Here is a 23740-nt window from a genome sequence, read left to right as displayed (position 1 = left end):
TAATGCCCACCAGTTTATCCTAGATCGCCACATTTGTGGTTTCTGTTGATCATCTGCTCTGTTTTATTTTATTTTATTTTGGACAGGAAAGGTATTGTTGGCAGTCTTACTCTTCATACCTATTATGAGTAATCAGGATATCCTACATTTCATTTTCATCAGTTTTCTTTTATCATAAAAATTGTGTGTTTCATCCTAATATTAACCTTCTATTGCTATTAACTTTGATTTTTTTTACACTTATTTCACCGATCAGCCGTTCCTCTGATTTTGGATGATTAAAAGCATCTCATTGGATGGCAGGGCAGGGCTGTGGTGTCAGGTGATGCAGCAGCAGCCACTACTCTCTCCGTGCTCCCAGTGTGGCGAAATCTCTGGTCTCAACCCGGATGCTGTGCCATAACTATTGATCCTTTTTTCGCCCAGTGCGCAGCGCTGTAGGCAGAGCAGGGGGCGGATATATTTCAGTACCCTTGAAGCGGACAGCTCTCCCCGGATCCACACGCTGCTCACCGCCGGGCTCCGCATCCCGAGCCTGGAGGGCAGGAGGAGATTATAATTCATCTATCTAACATAGGGGGGAAGGTGTAGCCGCTACGTTAAAGGCAAACACCTCCTCCTTCCTCTAAGATCGTGACCACTTGCACGCCGCTGAAGCCGTAGCGGAAGGGTGAGAAAGAGGGAGGAAAAAAGAAGGTAGTTGCAGCATCATCACCGCCACCACAGAGAGAGATGGCGGAGTGCGGGCGGAAGGCGCTGTCTCTCCTGGAAGCGGCCCGCTCCCGGTACGAGAGCTTGCAGATATCCGACGACGTGTTCGGGGAGTCCGGGGATGACAGCAGCGACAATCCCTTCTACAGCACCTCCGGAGACTCCGACTCAGACAACTGCATAGCCGAGGTAGGCGAGGAGGAGCACCACCATCATCACCACCTCCACCACCACCACCAACATCACCAACAAAAGCGGGGCGATAAGGAGAGTGGGCACAGCGGGGGAGCTGGAGGTGGCAGCACCGGAGCCGGTCCTCCGGGCTCTCTGTCCCGTAGCCAGGCGGAGGAGGAGGGCTGGACGGAGACCCTGCAGGATGTCACGGTGCCGCCGTACAAAGAGACATACGGTGAGACGTGATGCGTGACAGGATGAATAAGGTCATTTTTGTGTGATGAGGTGATTGGATGCAAACAGACAGGAAATAGTGCAGTTCATGTTCATGGTTTTCAGGTCAGGCAGGCCATCACTGTGGCTCTCCATCCGGAGCCACACCAGAACACAAAAGGCTATTGCTGTGGTACAACTGGATGTTTGTTTGACTGTGCATGCGTTTCCCTGTGTGTGTGTGTGTGTGTGTGTGTGTGTGTGTGTGTGTGTGTGTGTGTGTGTGTGTGTGTGTGTGTGTGTGTGTGTGTGTGTGTGTGCTCATGTTTCAGGGTAATGCAGAGACATGCTGTTTAATTTACAGAAACAGCATGATGTCTCCTATACACACACACACACACACACACACACACACACACACACACACTACACAATACATATAGCCTAGTGAATGCATGTAGAATACATGCACTCGTACTCGTAGCCTTTTGTACTCCTGCACCAAGTTAATTAACTGAACTGTATTGGCATGAGACATAAAGTCAAAATCATGATTTTAGTCTCATACTTTATGTTAAAATATATGTGTGTGTGAATTGCGACAGTTAAACATCACCCACACTGCTCTTTCTCTTTCAGTCTTTCTTTCTCTCACATGATAAATGCCCAAAGCCGTCATCCCACAAATTGTTCTCTCAGTGTTTAAACCACCCTGCTTGCCAACTTGTACTAAGCTGGCACTGTCTTCCAAGCAAATTTTATCCATTTATCTACCAGTAAGTACAGTATGCACCAGGGAGCTGGTGAGGAGGAGGAGGAGGGGGGGGGGTGGTTTGGTAGTGCTGCTCCTCTCTCCTTCTGTCAGGCTTCATTTGGATCTGTTCTCCTCTCTTGTCTCTTCAGCTGAAGCCAAGGCAATTTTTGGGAAAGCCTTCCCGTATCGCTGCGTCTGCTGTGGCATGTTGCACTGTTGCACCCTTGGAGGTGAACCAGCATATGGCTGTAGCAGATATGGACCAAGCCCCAGTCTGCTCACACACACAGGAGCCTTCTATACATGTTTGAATAAAAGCACAAACCCAAGAAAACTGTGTTGACTATATACTGTTCTTATACCGCTAGCTAAATGTACTGCTTAAGAACTTAAAAGAAGATCATGAGATGTGAGTTTTTAATGATTTTTTTGAACTACTGTAGAGGCTGTATGGTGCCTAAATTAAGATCTGTGGCAGCAGAGTCCTGTCTCACAGTGAAGGATTACTGAGTAAACAGGACACCAAACAAAAACTGGAACAACTCTGTTTACTTCTGTTCTTGCTCCAGATTTGAATGTTTTCCAGGTTTTACTCAGTCCACTTATCCAGCTAACTTTGTGTAATCCTGCTTTGTGAGACAGAGACAAAATATGGAGCGGTACCTCTTTCACTTATTCAAAATAAGCTTAACCAATCTGAGCTGATTTAGGGTAGGGAGGGGAGAGAAAAAAGGTTACAGGATGTTCTGCGCTTCCACATCTCGCTTTGTCCTGCTCTGTTTGACTGTGTTGACTCTGTTTACTTTAACTAAGGAAGCAGCAGGTGTGTGTCTAGTCTGGCACACCGGTTGGCGTGTTCGTTACAATACAGCTAGTGTGTGTTTGCACAAGCGCAGCCAGCGTGGGTGTGGCCCAGCCATCCTGCATCAGAGTTAGGATGATTAGGAGATGGTTGGAAGGATACAGGACTGCCAGAGAACATAATCACACTTCAGACCTCAAGTGGCCAAGACCGTACTCTGATTTTATCGGCCTGAACATTAAAGACTGACTTTATCCTGAGTCTTATATACATGTTTCTCCACAGATTCAGTGGTAGCTTAAGATAGATGAGGTTTCCACTAAGTCTGCATGTGGTGGACTCAGTGGAAATATAGTCAGTGATATTTTGATCAGTATTCAGGTGTCTGGATCTGTCTGTCTGTCTGTCCATCTGCCTGGTTGTCTCTTTGTCACCTGCCTGTCTCCCAGCACATTTCACTGTCTGTGTGTCTGACTGTCTGGCTGTGACAGTGCTGACACAGACAAAGCGTTGATATGACAGCTTCACTCCTCAGAGACTCTGCACCCTCTACATAAATAATCAACCACCGTCAGAAAGCATTGAGTCAACATGTCATGCAAACTCTCAAAGATTTCTACCAGTTTGTGTTTTGGGCTTGTTGACAGTTACTGTACTCCCTCTTGGTTTTTGAACCAGAAGTTGTGAAACCACGCTGGGTTTTTGGCTTGCATAAAAAGGTGGTTTATTCAAGGTCGGCTTTATAGGTGATATGTCATCTTCATGTCAGCGTGAGATTGTTTCTCATGTAAGGCAAGGGGGGTTGGCAAAGGGCCACGCCGAGGATTATGAAGCATATAGCCACATCTCAGATTATATAACCACCTTATCGCGACGTTGAAAGGAATTAAAGAGCTATTTATTAATTTATTTTGCATAGTGCCTCTGACGGATTACTGCTACTCTCCATATGTCAGTTTATCTGCATATCTGACCCTGTATCTCTGACTGTCAATGTCGTCTCTTTCTCTAACTCTCAAATATATCACATTCTACCACCACAGAGCTCTTTGGAAAAACACACAGAAACACACAAAGTGAACCATATATGAATCATAACCTACTCATCCTCAAAATGTACTGATAGAAATGAGCGAGAACAGAGCATATATTTTTTAAGTTTTTATTTGGTTTGTTTGGCTTACAAGACACCACAAAATCATAGAAGGCATATCCAGAATGTAGCATTTACAATTTCAAACAATATTACAAAAGTAACAAAAGACCATCCATGTCTACAACTAAATGTATACAGTAAATCACTGCTAATTTAGCTACTGTTAACAATCCATCCTGCTTTCTTTTTCAGGCTTTTGGGACCAAGTTAGCAAAAAAACCCATTAAAGATTATGATCATCTTTACAACAGAATATTAAATATTAAATCAGCCCAGTACTGTAAAGAAAATGGACTGATATTAAACATTAAACATTAATGACATTAGTGACATTAAAAACAAACAATATGAGTCATTTCATGTTTTTATTCTACATAAGATTTCATATGCATTCTTAATATATTTATATACTGACATCAGAAAATCATTCATAATCATATTGCGATTGTAATTTCAGCCATAGATCCTTAGAGTTTATCCACTCCAAATACACAGTAATCTCTCATTCTTACAGTAAATCCACGGCTATAAAAACAGGCAGATGTTTGTCCCTCGACAATAGAAATACAACAACAGCTGATAATCATGGAGGATTATATGTCTGTCTGTATGTGCAACACAGGTGGATCTTGGTAATGAGTGATGTGGGAAATAATTTTTTTTAAAGCCTCCCTTACATGTAGACGAATATCAGATTATATTAACAGCCTGCGGTTATGTAAATGGTTGATTTAGTTCTAGCAGAATGATATAGGCTAGGCTGGACTGAAAATCAGCTGGCAGGGATGTATTTTTAAAAAATGGATGAGCGGCATATTTGCTCAGCAGTAGATGAAACCGTGTCATTATCTGGATAAATGCGTGTGTCCTTTCTCAGGTTGTATTTTTTGGCATACTCCTGAGGTGAGCTGAGGTGGGTCATTTTGGACCTTCCATCTGGACGTCTGATGTTTTTATGAAGGAGTGGCTCTATCCAAGGAAGTCACGCAAGGAATCGCAAGGAATGCAAATGAGTGGATTTTGAGGCAAACGCTGGCCACTTCTTGCTGCCTTGGCCACAAGCATCAGCTGTGTGGGCGCGTTAATGCTGCGCAGTCTTTTTTTCCTTCCTGTCATGTCCCTGCCCACATGTTGCTTTGACAGATCACCAACTAAGTTCCAGTGTTGTGCATGTTATCTTTGATTTAACATCAAAAGACTGAGCCTAAAGTCCTTCATTATTTTAGTTGCAGCCAGCAACTCAGGAGCAGAGACGGAATATATAGAGAGAGAGAGTGAAAACCTTGCTCACAGATAATGAGATTGTGCTGTTCAATTGAGCCTCAAGTTGTTCCGCTAGACATTCACATTCCTGCTCACGTTTCCCAACAACCACAGAGAAAATCTCTAATTTACAAGAGCGATCACATCAGTCCAGTCACTGCATTGTGTACTGACTGTGTGGCATCAATGCTACCTACCTATTTAGAGAGGGAGAGCCTTTAAATGGGAGGTAAATGCCAGTTAACTACTGTACAGGACAAAGTGAAGAAGAAGAAGACTAACAGATCTTCAAATCCACAAGTTCATCTATTATTTGGCTAAAAAATAAAAGTTTCCCATTTAAACATTTTTATATCAGCTGATGCTTTCCTAACTATGGCTTTCATTCACGGCTGACGTCTGACTCCACTCCATCAGAACACGATTTTTGGCTAATTGCCTGCCATAACGCTAAAGCAACAAGACACTGAACTTTCCGCAAGCATGGAAATGCCTCGCTGTGACAAGCATCACAGTGTGGTGGCTGTCATGTTGTGTAAACTTTGTAACTGCTGCCCTGGGCTTTTGACATTCACACCAAAAGCTGCTGTGTCCGATTCATGAAGAAGTGCAGAGATTAAATGTGAAAGTAGTATGTTCTTAAAGTTGTGACGTTCTCTCTGTTACTGGTTCCTCTCATCAACAATGTCTTACGTAAAGCAACAGATGTACGCTTCCCACACAGACAGTGACAGCTCCACTAATTCAGCGTTCATCCTGTCTTACAGTGTCAAAACACAAACCTTTTATTCAGTCGTCACTCAAAATGAAGGCCTGGTGCCAAAGTGAAAAAAAAAATGGTATTAAGTGACAGTTGTGTCTGTGAGTAAGGCCATATGGGACTCACTTTCTGTCAATCTGTCTATTTCCCTCCATCATAATGTTTAGCTTTTTTCCTCCCCATCTTCATCCAGGCCCTGCTCAGAAGATGCCGGCCACCGCCACAGCTCTAGACTTCTTCCAGCTCTTTGTCCCGGACAACTGCATCCAAAACATGGTCACCCAGACTAACATGTATGCCAAGAAGTTCCAGGAGCGCTTCGGCTTGGACGAGGGCTGGCGCCCCGTCACGGCCCAGGAGATGAAGGCATTCCTGGGCTTCGTCACCTCCACCAGTGTGCACCGCTGTGAGTCAGTGCTCAGCATTTGGAGCTCAGGATTCTTCAGCAACCGGAGCATCGCTTTGAAGATGAGCCAGGCACGCTTCGAGAAGATCCTTAAATACTTCCACATCGTGGCTTTCCGGCCGTCACAAGGAAGCAACCAGGGCCTGTACAAGATCCAGCCCTTCCTGGACTCACTGCAGCAGTCATTTAGCTGCACCTTCAGACCTTCACAGACACAGGTGTGTGCAAGATTTCTCTTATAATGCGTGCAGACTGTTATGGGTGCTGTCTTATTCATTTATTCATCGCTATTCACTGGTTTGACAAAACTGATACAACAGCTGCAGCATCAGTTTTAAACAAGCTGACACCACAGCAAACTCTCAGCACAATTGACATGAATGTAATGCATGCATTGTATCAATTTTATATCTTTAATTGGACATACAGTTCAGTTTTAACATATCAAGAAAAATATTAAGCATGAAATAGCTGATGCATATAATTAATAGAACAGTGCAGAACTCAGAGAAATCATAACATGTCATTCCAATTACCAGGTCAAGTTGACATAGAATTGAGTCTTAAATGTACCAGGAAAAGTAAAGTATGAAACAACTCCTAGGTGGTCTATGAACAAACTGACACAATTATTAAAAATCTTTAAGACCACATATTTAACACAATATTGGATGTGTTTGTGGTAATGTATTCTTAGCTGTCTGGTTAGCAGTGTAACTGCTGTTTGAGGAAGTTCAAAAGCATTTGACTTCTGTATATTCATTTTATAGACACACAGTTTCAACATAGTAACTAATAAATTAACTTTGTAAAATAAAAATGTAAAGCATTTTTTCTCTTAGGTATAGGGCAAACAACTGATTCCCACATAGAGGAGTCCCAGTCTGAAAAGAGTCTGCACAGCAATCACTTGGGCAAAGCATTCAGTTTTAATAGACCTACCCTACAGAAGACTTTCTCACTGCAACTTGTTTTCAGTTGCTCTGTATGCATTAGATCTACATTAATGCAACTGGGGCAGTGGAGCGACAGCCTTGCTACTCTATTTTGGGTGGGCTGGAGTTTATTCAACAATTTTTTCTCTGTAGATGAATAGCTGAGCAGCAGATTTGAAAGAAGCAGTGAATAAACAACTGATTGAAGTCTATTTAAATCAAATCAGTGTGATGCTCCTATTCAATTTGATGACTGTATTATCTGTAAGTGATGGCAAAAAAACCTACTAAACAATACAAAGACATTTGGTCTTCTTGAGCAAAGAGAGACAGTAGCAATCACTATTTACTGTTTATTCAACCTGATGAAAATAGAATAGAAGATTGTTGCAATATGCAGACCTCAAATAAAGCCATATCCATATGCTCATAACTGTCAGTTCAACTTGTTTTCACTCCAGGGTTATAAAAGAGCAATGACACAGGGAAATTGTTTACATAAAAGTCAAACAAAATAATACAATTTGAGATTTGAACTGTTTTAATTAGTTCAACTTCATTAAGGCTGTCATGTTCATATTCTGCAGCTGTGATTTAACTCTCAAAAATGAATGGTTCATTTATGGGAAGTAGTTGATTAAAATGCTTTTGGTGTTTCTACAGTACATGTGCCATAACTGCATCTTTGGTCCATTGTGAAATGTAATGTCGGTGCTCTGATGTATTTGGGAATGCAGGCTTGTAACAGCAACAACTTCAGATTTATATCACATCACTTAATTTTATAGTAGTATAATATGTAAATGTCGACAAACTTGTTTCCTCGTGCTTTGCTGAACTAGAGTTTCACACTAAAGCTCTTTATCTACTTAAATCTAAAAATGACTAAAGTGAAACAACGAGGGCAAATCGTGTGTGTGTGTGTGTGTGTGTGTGTGTGTGTGTGTGTGTGTGTGTGTGTGTGTGTGTGTGTGTGTGTGTGTGTGTGTGTGTGTGTGTGTGTGTGTGTGTGTGTGTGTGTGTGTGTGTGTGGTGATGGGGTACATGTGTATCTAGGCCACTTTGTTTTATCTGTTAGATTTCTGTGCCAGGGGCAGAGAGTGGACCCAGATAGTGCGAGTGGCACAGACTGAGACTGTTGCTCCACAGACAGCACAAAAGTAATACCCATTCAATAACAACTGACTAAAAGGGAAAGAAGGCAGGAAGGAAGCTGATGTACCAGTCTGAGTTAGGCCTACAACTAATCAATTCATCTTTTGATTAGTTTCTCAATCAGTTATTCAAATATTTAATTTTGGTGCAGAAAATCTTTTAAAATAGTGCAATCACAAAACCAAAAACCTCCAGTGACATATTCATATTGCTTGTTTTGTGCAGCCAGTAGTCTTAAACCCAATAATATTTAGTCTGAAAACAAAGAAAACTAGCAAATTATATTATATATATATTATATATGTTATCATTTCTGAGAGGCTGTAATGATAAATGGCAAGTTCAATTATCAAAATAGTCAACTTTAATTTGTTTATCAGCGAATTAATTAATTGGAAAATACTTGAATATCTATTTGAATGAGATGAACAAAAGGAGGGAAAGTAACCCAAAACATTGAAATATGAGTCTCTGTGTGTGACCTGGATTTGTCTGCCACCGAGAATCAGTCAACATGATACTGTGTGAATATCAGCGCTAATGTGCGAATAATATCAGGGCTGAATATAAGCAGGTTAAATTCAGCTTCTACTGACAGTGATGCATCACATTTTCAATGTCAGTCTGGCAGTTTTGCAGTCGCTGAGACGATCTGTTGACACTGCTTTGTATTTATTTGCAAGTGTAAAATCTTTTGAGAGCATTTTGTTGCAGTCTTTATAGAGTGTCCACAGCAAGGCAGGAAGTGGATAGATGGATTTTCTTTTTTTTAAATTTGCGTTCACATACAAATAATGTAACCACGTATTTTTCAGCTTTTAAAATGGAAAAGATATCTGGTCAATTATCCTGCACAACATGCAAAGAAGCATGCTGCAGTAGCTTTCACTCTGTCAATGTGTGGCAGCTACAGGATGAGATATTTCTTAAAAGGCCATTGTGGTTTTGGGTGATGTCATCCAACCAAAGGCTAGATAGCCTCATTAATTTTTGCGCTTGTATGATCCATAACTCCATAATTTGACTGGGAAATAGCTTGTTGCTCTTGGTCCTAGAGCAAGAGAGAGCTGTTGGTCAGCGCTCATATCTGCTTCAGTCAATTCATGATGGAGGTGGAGGAGGTGGAGGAGGGAGAGGAGGAGGAGGAGGCAGGGGAGACACCAGAGGAAAGAAGAACTGAGAGAAATTTGAAATGCAAATATTTGTTATGTGGTTGAAAGCATCTCTTGAAAACCTCAGGTTTGAGGTTTATCATGCCAGTGTAATTGTCTAAGAGTTTGAAAGTATTTGCTTTGTGTGTTTCTCTTAATGCTTCTTTTTTGTGTGTTTGTATTTGTGAACGTGAGGCTTTTAAAAAAAATTATTTCATTATTACTTCATTGAACTAAGCTGGGAAATTCATGCTCTTCATCTCATCTGATGGGTGAGCAGACATCACGCAGCATGCAGGAAATGATAAATATACAGGAGGGAAATGGCACCACTTTAAGTGCACCTCTTGCATCAGTTTGATAGTAACGCTGTCGACATGCAGCCCTTTGTGATGATATCCTCACCACAACTGCAGGCAGCCACTTCGATTTACATAGTAATGTTTATTTGTTTGAGGTGACATCTTCTCGAGTGCTTATATTCAAGGTAGAGAATCATAAAAGCATGTAGATAACTTGAAACCGTGAGTCTGTGTTATGTGCATATATCTTTTTTTTTTACCATTTTAAGTCTTAATCCATTTCTGGGGTTTGCAGCCAGAAGAGCCTGCGACGTTTGCGATAACCTCTTTGCCACAAATGCCTGTAGACTCTTTTTACCCCAAAGGCCCACCTGGCTTCACTGTATCAGGCAAAAGTCACACTGATGTTGAAAAAATGAAAGAAGCATTTATTTTTTCCAATTTCATACCATCTATGTTTCTTATATATATATATTTTAATTCTGTCTATATTTTGTGTAGGGGTTTGGTCTTCAGTTAGAATAGTCAAGAACAGAACATGAAATTACAGTATGCACTTCGTTCATTTGGTTTTTCTAGCTTAGTTTTTGGAAAAGAGAGAAAGAACAAATACATCTGTAGGAGATATAATAGAAATGCATCCATGAAGGACAAAACATCTACTGAGATAATGGGGAGGGTGTGAGGCTGACATAAGAGAATGCATTTTTCTGAAAGGTACAGAGTGTTTCTGCTTATAAGTGTATTTCTCTCTCTATGATATCACACACAAACACATACACAGCTTGTGAGGATGTTCGATTGGCTGCCTTCTCTCTGTAACCCATATCTGTAATGTTACATCATACCTAACCTTCCTCTTATTCCTCGCTTTTTCAGGTCAGCTTTATTTCCAGTAACACATTTTGTACTTGTTATTATATAAAAATCAGCTCTGACAAACTCACATGTACAGTAACCTCGCCTGTATATTGCAGGTTCTTCATGAACCCTTGATAGACGAAGACCCAATCTTCATCACCACCTGTACGGAAAGAGAACTGAGGAAGAGGAAGAAACGGAAGTTCAGTCTCTGGGTCCGACAGTGCACCTCCACAGGATTCATCTGTCAGGTAGCAGCAACACTCAGCTAAGTAGGAGCTTGTGAACAGAAAGAAAGATAAAAGAAAGCAGCAAGAGTGAATAGATGAAAGAAAGATGGGAGCTTAACTTTGCTTGTGAGGTTATTTTCATGTGCTGCTTTCAAATTTTATAGCAGTAGTTTAATATTTTGCTTCAGAAATGCAAGAAAATCTCATGAGACTTTGATCTTCACCCTATTTCGAATCTTATTCTCAGGTTGTTAATGTTGCATCATTTTGTATTCAGCCAATTATGTGTCGACACAGCAGAGAAGAAAATCACTTTTCATAAATTAATTGCGAATATTTCATGCAGAAAAGTTAGATTTTAAGAAACAATCAAACTGAAACACCTTCTGGGCAGAAATATTGCATGTCAGGATCTCCCTTTGATGCTGTTTCAGAGAGGAGCAGCTTCTGAGTCAGGATGGGATCTGTGCTGTCACATCTGAGGCAGACAGAGCTGCTCTGTTCACTAACAACCTTGCCCTTAACATAACCTTCCACTCCTACGCCACTTACTTATATAACACCACTGTTTGACTCAGGCCCAACACTGCAGGACTGTCAGACCTGGCTAACCCTCACCATTATCGAGGTCATTACAGAGAAAAAAAAACAACTCCAAAACTGTAAGAGGCTGCAGTATGTATTTTGTATTCTTAAATTGGTGCCTGAGAAAACCTCTAAACTTGACAGAATTTTTGCTACAGGATGGCAAAACTGTAAGCGATGGCATGAAATTTGCTCCAGCATGCAGGTTGTTAACATGTTTTTTTAATCAGAAAATAGATATTGTGCTGGTCTTCCATCCAGCCACCCACACACATGTGGGCACACACAAAAATGTGCACAATGGTATATTTAAAAAGACATAATACACTTACCTTCAGTGGTATCTGGACTGGTTGTGGCTCAGAGGGAGAGCGGGTCGTCCATTAATTGGTAGATCTGTGGTTCGATCTCCAGCTCCTCTAGTCCATATTGTAGTAACCAGCATCAGAATTGCATCAGAAGAGTCCTTAGGCAAGATACTGAACCCCAAATTACTCCCATAGGCTGGTTCATCAGTGTGTGAATGTGAATGGGTGAATGTTTGCATGTAGTTTAAAGCACTGTGTGGTTGGAAATCTAGAAAGGTGCTATATGAATGCAGTCAATTTACCATTTCAGTTTAATTTGTCCAGGTTTTCAAATATCTTTCTCTGAGATTTGTATGTGAAGGGAACATCATTTCATTTGAGTTTCTCACTAAACATAACTGCATAAAAATTTCAACACTAGCATGTCTTCCAAAAACAATGTCCCTGTTACTCCTGACACATCACTGTTTTCATATGGACTATTCCTTTGATGGAAAATGGTTAAAGCACAAAGTGAACATGTGTTTATTACGACCCGTCAGTCATTACAATGACATGTCTAAGCCCTTGTCTTCCCCCAAACTTAACTTAAACCCTATTTTAACCATAACCCTAAAATAAAGTTTTAGCCTTCAAACAGCCCTTTGAAGAAGTGAAGAAAGCCTAAAATGCCTTCATGTGTTAAAAAATGTCCACTTTCTTTTACTTAAATTGGTCTCCACACAATCAGAGGTACAAGAGCACGAAGATATTGTGTATTGTAGTGTTGCCAGGTTTTGTTGACAATGTATTGGTTGCATGGGCTGCTGTGGGCTGTAACCAACGTTAAAGCAATATAATCAATTGCTGTTAGCTCTGATTGAGCCTCCCTGCTGAGACTCAGCAAACCCATTTCCTCTCTGGTGCGATACACTACCTGTATCTCACACATATCACTGTCACAGGTAGCTGAACAACTGACAGGCTTCACAGAATCTAACTGACCACAGGTTTAAAGACTCACCACAGTTACTCTTATGCCACCCAGCTGGTAACAGTGTATATAACTGGCACGAAACCAGAAACAAACTAAAGAAAGGAGGTCAGTAAAGCATTTTAGCAATTTCTCAGCTTTTGTCACTGTGCAGCCCAAGGACAAACAGGCTTCTGGAGAAATACAGTACAGCGATGCAACAATACAACAACACTGTAAAGAACATTGTAAAGGGCTTTTCACTGGACAGAGTTCATAAATAGATAGATCTTAAGCACAGGACTGCAGGAGGAGCGTTTCCATCTTTAGCCTGGATGTAGTCCAGAATTACATTAGTGAGAAGAGGAGCCATCAGAATTGTAATCAGAATTTGCCTGTTTTCCTTCTAGTAGTTCTAAGTCTTTCATATCAAATAGAAAAACAGACTAGTATAATAATTTATCAGTTAGTTAAATTATAAACTAGTTAGGATGCTTTGCTTTTAATCCAAAACCTCCTTTGTAAAACAAGAAATATCACAGACTCTATCATTGAAAGCCATATTCCATTAACTCATTCAAACAAATAAGCATTAACATTCACACTGACAGTGGCTATTTGTCACTCAGTCTTTACCAGTCCATCGTGCGCTGATGTGTGTCTGCACTGAGATCTTCTCTCTCTCAATGAGTTGTGTCAAGAGGAAGAAAAAAAATCTAAGAAATAAAACGAGTTAATGGAGTGAATCAATGCGAATCCATTAGCCAAGGCAACACACACACGGATACACAGACGCATGGACTAACCACTTAGTGTAATAGCCACAGGCCTGACGTAGTTGTGGGTTAATCAAGCTAATGCTGCTCAGTTCGTGAACAACAACAGAAAGGTTAGTGCAAGAGGGATACTGGACTTTAATAAATTGTGCATGTTTGTGTGTATTTGGTAATGGATTTCTTTGCCAACCGAGCTCTTCTTTATATTTATTTGGAATATTTGAGTGTGTTGAGCTGAGAGAAGAACCAGGTCAGCCTGTCTTTATCCAGAGCCGCATATCTCAACAGCAACTGATCAGAAAAAAAGTTCATCTTTCATCATCATTTTACATCAGACCAAAATGTTGTCTTTACGCAGCAGATGTTTTACCATGTAATTGGCATATTGACATTTATGCCATCTCATACAGTAGAGCTGCAACAATAAGTGGATTTAGCAATTAGTCAAACGACAGAGGATTAATCAGCAGCTATATTGATATATTATTAATTGGTCCAGTCCTTAAGCAAATATACAAGAAAATCTCTGGTTCCAGCTTCTCAAATGTGAGAATTTGCTGGGTTTTTTTCAACACGTATAAAAGTCAATCAAATATGTTAAGATTACTGACAAGCAAATTGAAGGCATCATTGCAAGCTCTAAGAAATGGTAAATGGCACTTTTTCACATTTATTTACCATTTTATATATCTCTAATGATTAGTCAAAGAAATATTCAGCAGATTAATCCATCATGAAAACCCAGCAGCCAACCCACTCCGGTTCTTCTTTTACCTCCTCTGGACAAACTATTTTCTGCATAATGAACTTTGTATTCTCTACGGCTTTTAGGATTTTCTAAATTGGAGGTCATGTAAAAAGCATATAACTTTTCATATAAATTGAAGCAAAAATTGCCTGTTTTCCATTCATTTTATCTACATGTCCTGTCTCTTTCCCCCTCAACTCTGCAGATCTCAGTCCATTTGAAGGACGGCCAGGGTACTGACGGTCTGGCCACCCTGAAGAACAAGCCACAGCTACACAGCCTTGTGGCCAAGCAGCTCTGCCAGAACATCTCTGGCAGGAACACCATCATCTTCACCGGGCCGTCCATCACCAGCCTCAGCCTCTTCACCGAGTTCAGCAAACAAGGTACACAAGCAAGCTGCGGCAGCACATATTGTATATTTGTATCCAAGAAAAACACCTTTTCTTCCTCTTGTTTGTGTTTCATCATGTCTCTCCTGCTTCTCCCTCCTTCCTCTTCTCTCTGCTTTTGTGTTACTGCTTGTAATCTCTCTCCTCATCTCACCCCTCCCACCACTCTTGTCAATTTTTGTTTGTTTATTTATTTCAATTATGGTGTGATGATACCATCCACAGGCTAAATAGCACAGATGAAGACTGTGATCTGTTGCATTTCACTTTTAAATGAGACTCCACAGCACTTCATTGTGCGGCACTTCATCTGTCCATACAAATGAAGTGAAATATAACTGCATGTAAATACACTAAAGCACAAGCATGCCTCTGCAATAAACTTTACTTATTGTATATGCAGGTAGACTTTGCTAATATATGTGTGTTTATGTAGTAACTTCTACCTTTCTCCGTTTTAAAGTTGGATTTTTTCAAATTAAATATAAAATCTTAAAGAAATAGAACATTAAGCAGTCATTTAGTCTTTTAGTAAAACACATTTGCTACTAGTGTGCCATCTCATCCCAGTATACATCAATGTGTTTCAAGGAAGCTGAAGGATAAAGTGTAACAAAGTTTACACTAACACAAACCATGCGTCATTCTGTGTCCAAATATTTCTTTAAAAAAGGAGAAACTGGACTGGAAAGAAGAATAATGACACCCCCTTTTTTTCTTGTGTAAGAAAACACATTTTAGAACTGACTCTCAGACTAAATGGATGTGTTTTTTGCTTACCAACCAACATCGACCATAACAGCCCCGGGATGCACTACAATAGACTGTTTATTGTTACAATAAATCATGAGAGATCCTGTAGGGAGTGTTTAGCCAGGTCACGGCTCAAAAAAATCAATGAGTGTCAAGTGGGCATTTGCTCAGAAACACCATTTAACATCCAGCCACTAGGAATGAATAACTTAGAACTATAGCTCTTTCTGCATATCTGATATTTTTGAGGAAATCATGATATTCATATATACTCTTTGATTTTCATGCTCGTTATGCCAAAGCAATCTTCTAGTTATGAAAGCATTGTCCTATTGTGATAGGGTGGGTCACATTTGAATTCTCCTCAGTGACCTCTTTCCTTTTTTTGTAATAACGGCAGATGTGGGACAATGTTACCATATCAAACAAGATATCGTTAGAGAACGAGTGAATCAGTGAAAGCAGAGAAGAAATAGTCAGTTTAACAGATTGGGCTCCTTTGATGATACCATCAGCACAACTTGGAAAAAAAAGTTTCTACATTCCTCTTATCACAAGCGCTCGTTCACTAAACAATAACAGAAGGGCAATTTTAAACTGAGTCGGGCAGAGCTGCAGAACGGCAAGAAAAGAAAAACAAGGCCGGAGATAGAATCAATATTTTGTCATCCTAATTGGGTAAAGCTACCATGAGGCATTCAGCCAAGAAAAACTCTGTGCTCGTGAAGGCATTGTCCGACATTTTTCTTTCAAATTTATCATGCCGGATTAATTAGCTGAGTTAATTACCCTGCACTGCACACACACACACACAGACACACACACACACATGCTCTACACACAGAGAAATCCTTCTCAAAATTGAGAACATTAATAAATCAGCAGCCAGTCAGCCAGCCAAAAGTTTCACTTCTGCTCATCCATTTAAGAAATAAAGAAATGAAAAGGGTGGAAAGATATGAATAAGAAGAAAAGACATAAAAGTCTCCATTAGTTTGTTCTGTAAGTTTTAGTTCAAACCAGAATGAATGAAAAGCAAAATATACGTCTTTGTCCTTTGTCCCTTTGCAGATATCTTCTGCTGTGGTCTGCTGAGCACCAGGAAGAGCGACTGTACAGGATTACCCCAGAACATGCTGGTCTGCGGCTCCACACCGGCGCAGCGTGGTCAATCACGAGTGATGATGAAGGGCAGCATGTCACTGATCAGCTGGTACAACAAGGGACACTTCAGGTTCCTGACCAATGCTTACCCCCCAACAAAACAAGGTACACGATGCTCTGATGCAACCTGAATTTACGTAATAGAAACATTTTGACTGAAACCAGAATTGCATAACTGTCTGAAATTTGAAATCTCAGAAATCAGTGATTTTTAGTGAAAAAAAGATTAGCCACAGTCTGGATAGTAGTTACCATCAGGTTGTTAAGCATTCATGTCAGGGAAAAATCAGTGAGAGCTTCTAATCCACGATAATCCATTTCCTCTTACAGCATAATCCATTCTCAGTTTAACAGTTTTGTTTCAGGTTTAAACCCAGTTGAAGGTCTGTAGTGTTTGTTTGTTTCTATTTATTTAATTTAACCTTTATTTATCCAAGTAGTCCCTAGAGATTTTCTGAAGGAGACCTGGCCAAGACAGCAAAGTTAGAGTAGGAATAAAAAAGACTGACTTTTAACATGGCTTTAAATTTTTGCCAAAGGGACTAGATTATTAAAATGTTGAATACTAATATAGATTATTATAAGTACAGGGAGCAAAGTAGGAGAAAGCTTTTTCCTCATGCATGGCCTCATACACAAAAATATACAAATGAAGTTGCCTGCTTAGAGTGATGATCAGTCTACTAATTCAGCCAGTGAGTTTGTCTTGTAGGTCTGTAAGACTGTAGGTAAACCCTTCTGGAAATATTGACTGTTGTCCCCACAGGCTAAATCCTCATCAGACAATAGATGAGATTAATTAGGTATAATTATTAAGATGTAAAGGATCTCCACCCTTTAAAAACAGAATCACACATGCTGCCTTCCATAGTTTTGGGATTGAATTTGTCTGTAGACTGCAGTTAAGGATGTACACTATATGCATAGCAGCAATATCAGCTGCAGCCTTTAATAGGAAGGGGTTTAGGTTGTATGGCCCATGGATATTTTTGGATCAGTAGCTTTAAGAACAGATTTCTTGTTTTGAAATGGGTCTAAAAGCAAAAGAAGCTTCTCGTGAACTAGCTAGAGGTGTCACATTGCTGAAGTTAAAGCAATTACCTGATTTTCACTCCAGCCAGCTAATACAAAAGGTTTATTAAAGAGACCAACTATATCATTTTTGTCCTTAATTTCAATCAAGTTTGTGAAAATATGTTCAGGGAGACCTGAAGAAGAGCTGGAACAGGACGGTGATTTCATTTGCTTCTAAAATACAGTTAACCTGACGTGCCAGCTGGTTTGTTACCCAGAACCATCTGAGAAGTTGTCTTTGTAAACTGTTTGGAAAAGGGCAGGCACTGCCTGGCCTCGTGAGGCAGCTGGATTTGCAAGTTCACGTGTGAATCCTCACAGGATGCTGACTGGTCTGAACCACAAACTTATAACTTGAAGCCTGACTAGATGGATTCTCGTGTGATTCTCTTGCAAATCCAGCTGCCTCATAAACATTTAGAGGGATTATTGAGATTTTCTGACACAGTTTTCAGATAGTAATCTGATTTAGATTTTCTGGTCATGCTTGTGCATTTCTTAAAGTTCTGAAAGCAGCAGAATTTATATTGAGCTTTGACCCACAAAACATTTCTTTCTCAACATCATTGGATTGTAAGAGCCAACTGTGGATTATTCCTACCACTAATCCTAAATGTCTTTAAAGGAGCATGCTTTTTACAAACTGCTGTGGAAGCATTGTGAAAGTATTCATAAACATCTATATATCTAAACATTTAACACATCTTTTAAAAACCATGAAGTTTTGTGTTTGGGTAGTTTTGAGTCTCTTATACAAACGATAGCAGAGTGATCACTGACATCATTACAAAATACAGCAGTTGATGTGTATTTACGTGGCATGTTTCCAAGAAGAATGTCCAACAGTGTAGATTTGCTCTGATCTCTCTGATTCTAGCAGGAGTGCCAGTATGTTGTGTTAGGTTTAGAGAATCAAATAGGTCTTTAATATCAGAAGCAGGAGACAGTCACTCACAGTTAAGATCGCCCAGGAGAATCAATTCAGAGTCATTAAAGGCCGTGTAAAGTGAATTCAGACATTTTCTTCTAAACACATTAAATAGGTCATAAATGTATTTCTAAAAATGTGTAAAAAGCATTTCAACCATTTAGATTTGAATTGTGGAGCTAGGCTTCACAAACTGTGTTTCAAGATTTCTGTGTTCAGGATTTAGTGGGCGGGTGAAAATCACGCAGTGGTGATTAGCATAAACCTGCCCCTGCAGCTGTAGAGGTATAAATACATTCAGCACACACTACTACTACTACAGTCTACAGTTAGCCAGTTAGCTGAGTTAGCCGCCGGGCTAGCCGCTGAGTTAGCAGCAGAAAGCTCTCAAACGTAGCGTCCATGTTTCGGGTAGAGGTGGTGACTTTGATTGACAGGTGACACTAAGGTAGGGCAGAGTTTTACACAACTTTGAAGCCTAATTTCATATATTTGACGATTTTTTTTTAATCATTTAAATTTGGCAGGGTGGTTAACAACACACTTTTCTGTGGTATGTCAAACTTAGAACACATATTTATTCTTACTTTACACGGACTTTAAGGTTGACTAAGACATCAGAGGGAGAGGAAATAGTTTCTTTTATGGCAGATGGTTGGTTCACTTTCACAGATCATAGTTTAAATTCTTGGCTTTACTTATTGGCAATGTCATTGAGCTCCAAAATTTAGATTTAACCCATAACTCTATCTCTCTTTTCTGAATGTTGATCAAATGATCTGATATAGTTGATTTTAACCAAGTTTCTGATAAGACCATAATGTCCATATCTGTTGTATCAATCCATAATCTTAGCATGTCCATTTTAGGGAGGAGACTTCTAACATACACAACTCCTAGTCTCTTCAGGGGGGAAGGTGTATTTTGTAATGTGTCTGGCCCTGGATTCAGCTGTACGTTCCCAGTAGCAGCAACAGTAGTAAAACAATAGACTTGAAATTCCCTGTGGCCTTTAATTACAAACACTGCCTGAAATGCATGAGGAGACTCTATATTGCACCTTAAAGTGGTCATTTAAAGCTTTCAGAGTTTGCAGGTATATAAAAGGCCCTCACTTGTGGATTAGCTGATGAATGCATGCAGCCTTGGTTGGAGAGATGTTAGAAATTCACTCATCTAGTTATGTCCATTATTGTACATTGTATTCTGCACTTCCTCAATGGTAATGTAGAAATATACTATACTATACTATACTATACTATACTATACTATACTGTAAACAACATGGTAGTATACCAGCAGCTACTGTGCCATGGCAATGTTTTTATTTAATTTGTATCCCTTACATAATTGCATGATTAGAAATAGAGCTGTGCTCAGCCTTGATTACATCTCACAAGTTTATATTTAACCATAAGACTCAAGAATCAATTGAGCCTGGTTACACACAGGCCAATCAGTAAGCGTGTTTACATCACAGCACAAGTCTTAATCACATCCACAACTACTTAAAGTAGGTGTTGCAAATGCAAAATAAAGCCTGATTCTGAAACTGCTTGGAGTATTTCTCATCCAAAATGTATTCAGAAGCTGATTTTAGTAGATAGTTATGGAGACATTTGAAGTGCTGTGTAATTCCAGATTGGAAATCTGAGGCAAAGACCATTGACAATCCAAAAATTGAGCATTAAACTAATCAGGAAATGTTATTAGTTGCACTGTCTTGTAACTAATAACATTAATAACAGCATTATTCCATTTATGTGTGCCATTTACAGGGTCCTGGTATAGTGGATGCTGGCATACTATCATGGCTCACTGGGATTTAAATGGAACAGAGCCATCATTAAAATTATTAGTTACACCTGTGTGTTTCCTTACTGTGACAAATCAAAATGTGTGTCATCATGAAAAAGGTCCATTAAACATAGCAGCCCTCCAGCGACAAAACCACAAAGAGAGCAGCTAAAGACACAAGTAATAATGTGGTACTTCTTCTCTGCCATGGCCAGGTGACCACTGAGAATAGAGAAAATGAGTCTCTTCAGTGGAAACTACACTCACAGTGTGTGGTTTGTGTTTGTTTTGGCAGGTATGATCATTAAGAGAAAAAGTGGAGAGATTCCATGTCCTCTGGCTGTCGAGGCGTTTGCGGCTCACCTCAGCTACATCTGCAAATATGACGACAAGTACAGCAAGTATGTACAAAAACACACTCAAGGGATTAAGACATAATGTTTAATTAGCTGTCTTGATTTGGGTTCATGGTGAATCCTGAATCAGTCACATGTCAGATTTGAAATACAAAATATGACATTTATTCTCTTACTAGTGAAAAGTTGAATTTCTGAGGAACAAAATGCGTTTAAATTAATTATTATGTCACCTAATACTAGGAAACTTCAGATTTAATGTTAGTTAATGTTGAAAGTTACAACACATAAGTAAAGTTATATTTGATTTTATCCTAGTTTTAGTTCCTTTGGTCTGAACCTAGTGGTGAATATTTAGTCCAAGTTATTAAAGACTGAAAAAGACAGAAGAAACTTTATATACATTTTATGTACAGTATAGCAGCAAATTTCAGTATATTTTAGCAAACTTTACATTTATTTGAGCAAATAAATTAAACATTCCTGTTTAACAGAAATGTGTCAATTTGATGACTTAATGAACTCTCTGTTTGAGCTACGTTCACTACTTAAAGTTACTCATGCTGTACCTGACTAGATGTGCTCCAGTTTTATTCACCCTTAGTCAGGTCACCAGAGTCTTGGGAAATAAAGGCAACAGTGCTGCTCATAAAACTTTTATTTTTTATTTTCTGTTTTATTTATTGACTCACCAAAGTTGAAATAGCTAAAATAGAAAACTTGGAGTGAAAGTCTATTTTTCTCCTACAGGTACTTTATCTTCCATAAGCCCAATAAGACCTGGCAGCAGGTGTTCTGGTTGAGCATCAGCATCGCCATCAACAACGCATACATCCTCTACAAGATGTCTGACGCCTACACAGTCAAACGCTACAGCCGGGCGCAGTTTGGAGAGAGACTGGTTAGAGAGCTGCTGGATTTAGACGACTGTTCCCCCACACAGTGAGGAAGAGGAGGGGAAGGATGAGGAGGAGGACAGCAGGAGTGCACAACACATACACACAAACACACATGCAATCACACACACACACAAACACAATCGTCACACACACATACACACACATTTTCTCACTCTTCATTACGGTTGTGCAGACTCTGCAGTCTGTGTCTATGTGATAATACTGAAGCAGTGCCAAGCCTATGTCTTTCTCCCTCTAGTTGTTTTTTGTGGTACTGTAAATATTCATTAACACATGACTGCACTACAAAATAGAGAATTATGAGCCATGGGACAGTTTACATGACTCAACTGCAACTTTTAACACAGATTTACTAAGGATTTGTCAGCAGGAGCCATTTCAAATGCAGAGATGAAGGCAGCAACAATGAAACAATGAATATGTCACTCCTAAATGATGTCAGCTTCAAGTTTGAACTCTTATCAAAGAGTTAAATCATTGATATGAGCCTGAATCTCATATTTGAGTGTTCAATCGTGTACTCATCAGACAAAAAAGCTACTTGTAGCTCAATATTTACACTCTGCAAAAACACTTGTGACCCTGTAACAAAAGCTTAGTAAACCAGGACTATGGTGTGTTCACACGCTGCATGCATAAAGAATCTGGATTGTGATGTTCTCTTGTAAAGATGAATTCTGCTCCAGGTGGGTTTTGAAAATTTCCGTTTGTGTGTATGTATTTAGCAAGTGGAACTGCTTTTCTGCGCAACTTTGAGGCTGAGGATGTAAATGTAAGGCTATTGTGACCCAGATGTGTTGTTGTGTTGCTGCATACTGTACTTGCTAGAGGAAGACTGTCAGGTGATCTAAAGCCACAAGCAGCAGCGTGCCACCAACTCAAAAAAAGAACAAAAAAGGACTTGGTGACAGATTTGTTAATAGACAATAACAAAAAATGCCATTAAATCTGCAGCCAACTTTTGCACCAACAACTCTTTTATAAGCAGATAAACTCCTAATATTCATCTCTTTCATCACTTGTGCAGTTGACTATACTTTGGCTTTGCAGGGAAAACGTTCAAAAACCTTGATTGAATGTATAGTAAGACAGTGTTGCTAGGCAACAAGTACAATCTTGGCCAATGGACAGAAGTTTAGATAATATTGCTTAGCAAGATTTGGATCCAGGAAGTAAAAACTAAGCCATTGGTGGCTTATAAAATGTCCCAGAAAACCAAATGATGCAACAAATCTTAATGTGGTTACAAGACATTGGAGCTGTCAGATGTGCAATGACCTTCATTCTCACACTTTGCTCTCAAACTGGTGCCCACATCTCATCAGGAACTCCAGAAGTCTGACATGAAACAACTGTGAAATTTAGGGCTGCAACTAATTAATATTTTCTTTATTAATTGACCTGTTCTGGAATTAATCAACTTGGTCAGTCTATAAAATGTCAGAAAATAATGAAAAACCCAAGATGACGTCTTGAAATGTCCTAATAAACAGTACGCAATACAAAAATATTTACTATCTATTTAAATGTTTACTATCACTGTAGACCAAACAAACAAGGAAATTGAAATAAGGAAATTTGGACGTTTTTGTCTTTTTAAAAAACCTAAAGACATTTCACCCTATTTTACAAAAATGACATTAAATTAACTAACTGGAGTGTTAATATTCAGACTTAGTATTCATATTCAGAATCAACAATTAGTCAACTAACATCTTCTTCCTCAGAGATGGAAGCACAGATACATTTTGGGCTATTAATAGCAGCATTTTTCTTGCGGAGTAACAGACCTGCTGTCTCTCAGCCGGGCCAGTGGACGTGTGAGTGAAGAGGCGAACGTTTATCTGCAAAAAAAAAAAAAAGTCTTACCATTTCCATTTGTATACCACACTGCTGTCTGTAGCTTTAATCAAACCAGTTTGCTTTGCTTAAGATGCAGTCAACATGTTACTGTCATGCTGGAATAATGTTATGAAGATATTTCAAGTGAAAGGTGTTGATGTGTGCTTGCTCCATCAGCATGGTTTGATGTGTGAATACACGTTACTGTAAGATACAGATTGAGTTGAGTGGTTCGCTGGCAGGACTCTTGCACTTTGTTTATTAGATAATCC

The 23740-nt window shown here is 39.5% G+C and overlaps 1 protein-coding gene across 1 annotated transcript; it reads left to right on the top strand.

Moving 5' to 3' along the window:
• Positions 1 to 460: 460 nt before the first annotated feature.
• Positions 461 to 23155, top strand: pgbd5 (piggyBac transposable element derived 5). Its single transcript, XM_053332911.1, has 7 exons — positions 461 to 1120; positions 6027 to 6457; positions 10760 to 10894; positions 14448 to 14628; positions 16459 to 16656; positions 20646 to 20751; positions 21457 to 23155. The coding sequence occupies exons 1-7, from the start codon at positions 733 to 735 to the stop codon at positions 21650 to 21652; spliced, it is 1635 nt and encodes a 544-aa protein (XP_053188886.1). The 5' UTR covers positions 461 to 732; the 3' UTR covers positions 21653 to 23155.
• The last annotated feature ends 585 nt before the right edge of the window (positions 23156 to 23740 follow it).

The sequence above is a fragment of the Scomber japonicus genome, chromosome 14 (genome assembly GCF_027409825.1).
Source record: "Scomber japonicus isolate fScoJap1 chromosome 14, fScoJap1.pri, whole genome shotgun sequence".
In the NCBI taxonomy this organism is placed as follows: domain Eukaryota; kingdom Metazoa; phylum Chordata; class Actinopteri; order Scombriformes; family Scombridae; genus Scomber; species Scomber japonicus.
The sequence above is the reverse complement of the archived record's forward strand: the minus strand, read 5'-3'. Positions and strand labels throughout refer to the sequence as shown.

What these genes read in the sequence shown, in the direction of transcription:
- pgbd5 (XM_053332911.1), top strand. Translation starts at nt 733, where the DNA reads ATGGCGGAGTGCGGGCGGAAGGCGCTGTCTCTCCTGGAAGCGGCCCGC. An exon ending in TTACCCCCCAACAAAACAAG is followed by an intron (nt 16,657 to 20,645) that starts GTACACGATGCT and finishes TTGTTTTGGCAG; the next exon opens with GTATGATCATTAAGAGAAAA. An exon ending in TATGACGACAAGTACAGCAA is followed by an intron (nt 20,752 to 21,456) that starts GTATGTACAAAA and finishes TTTCTCCTACAG; the next exon opens with GTACTTTATCTTCCATAAGC.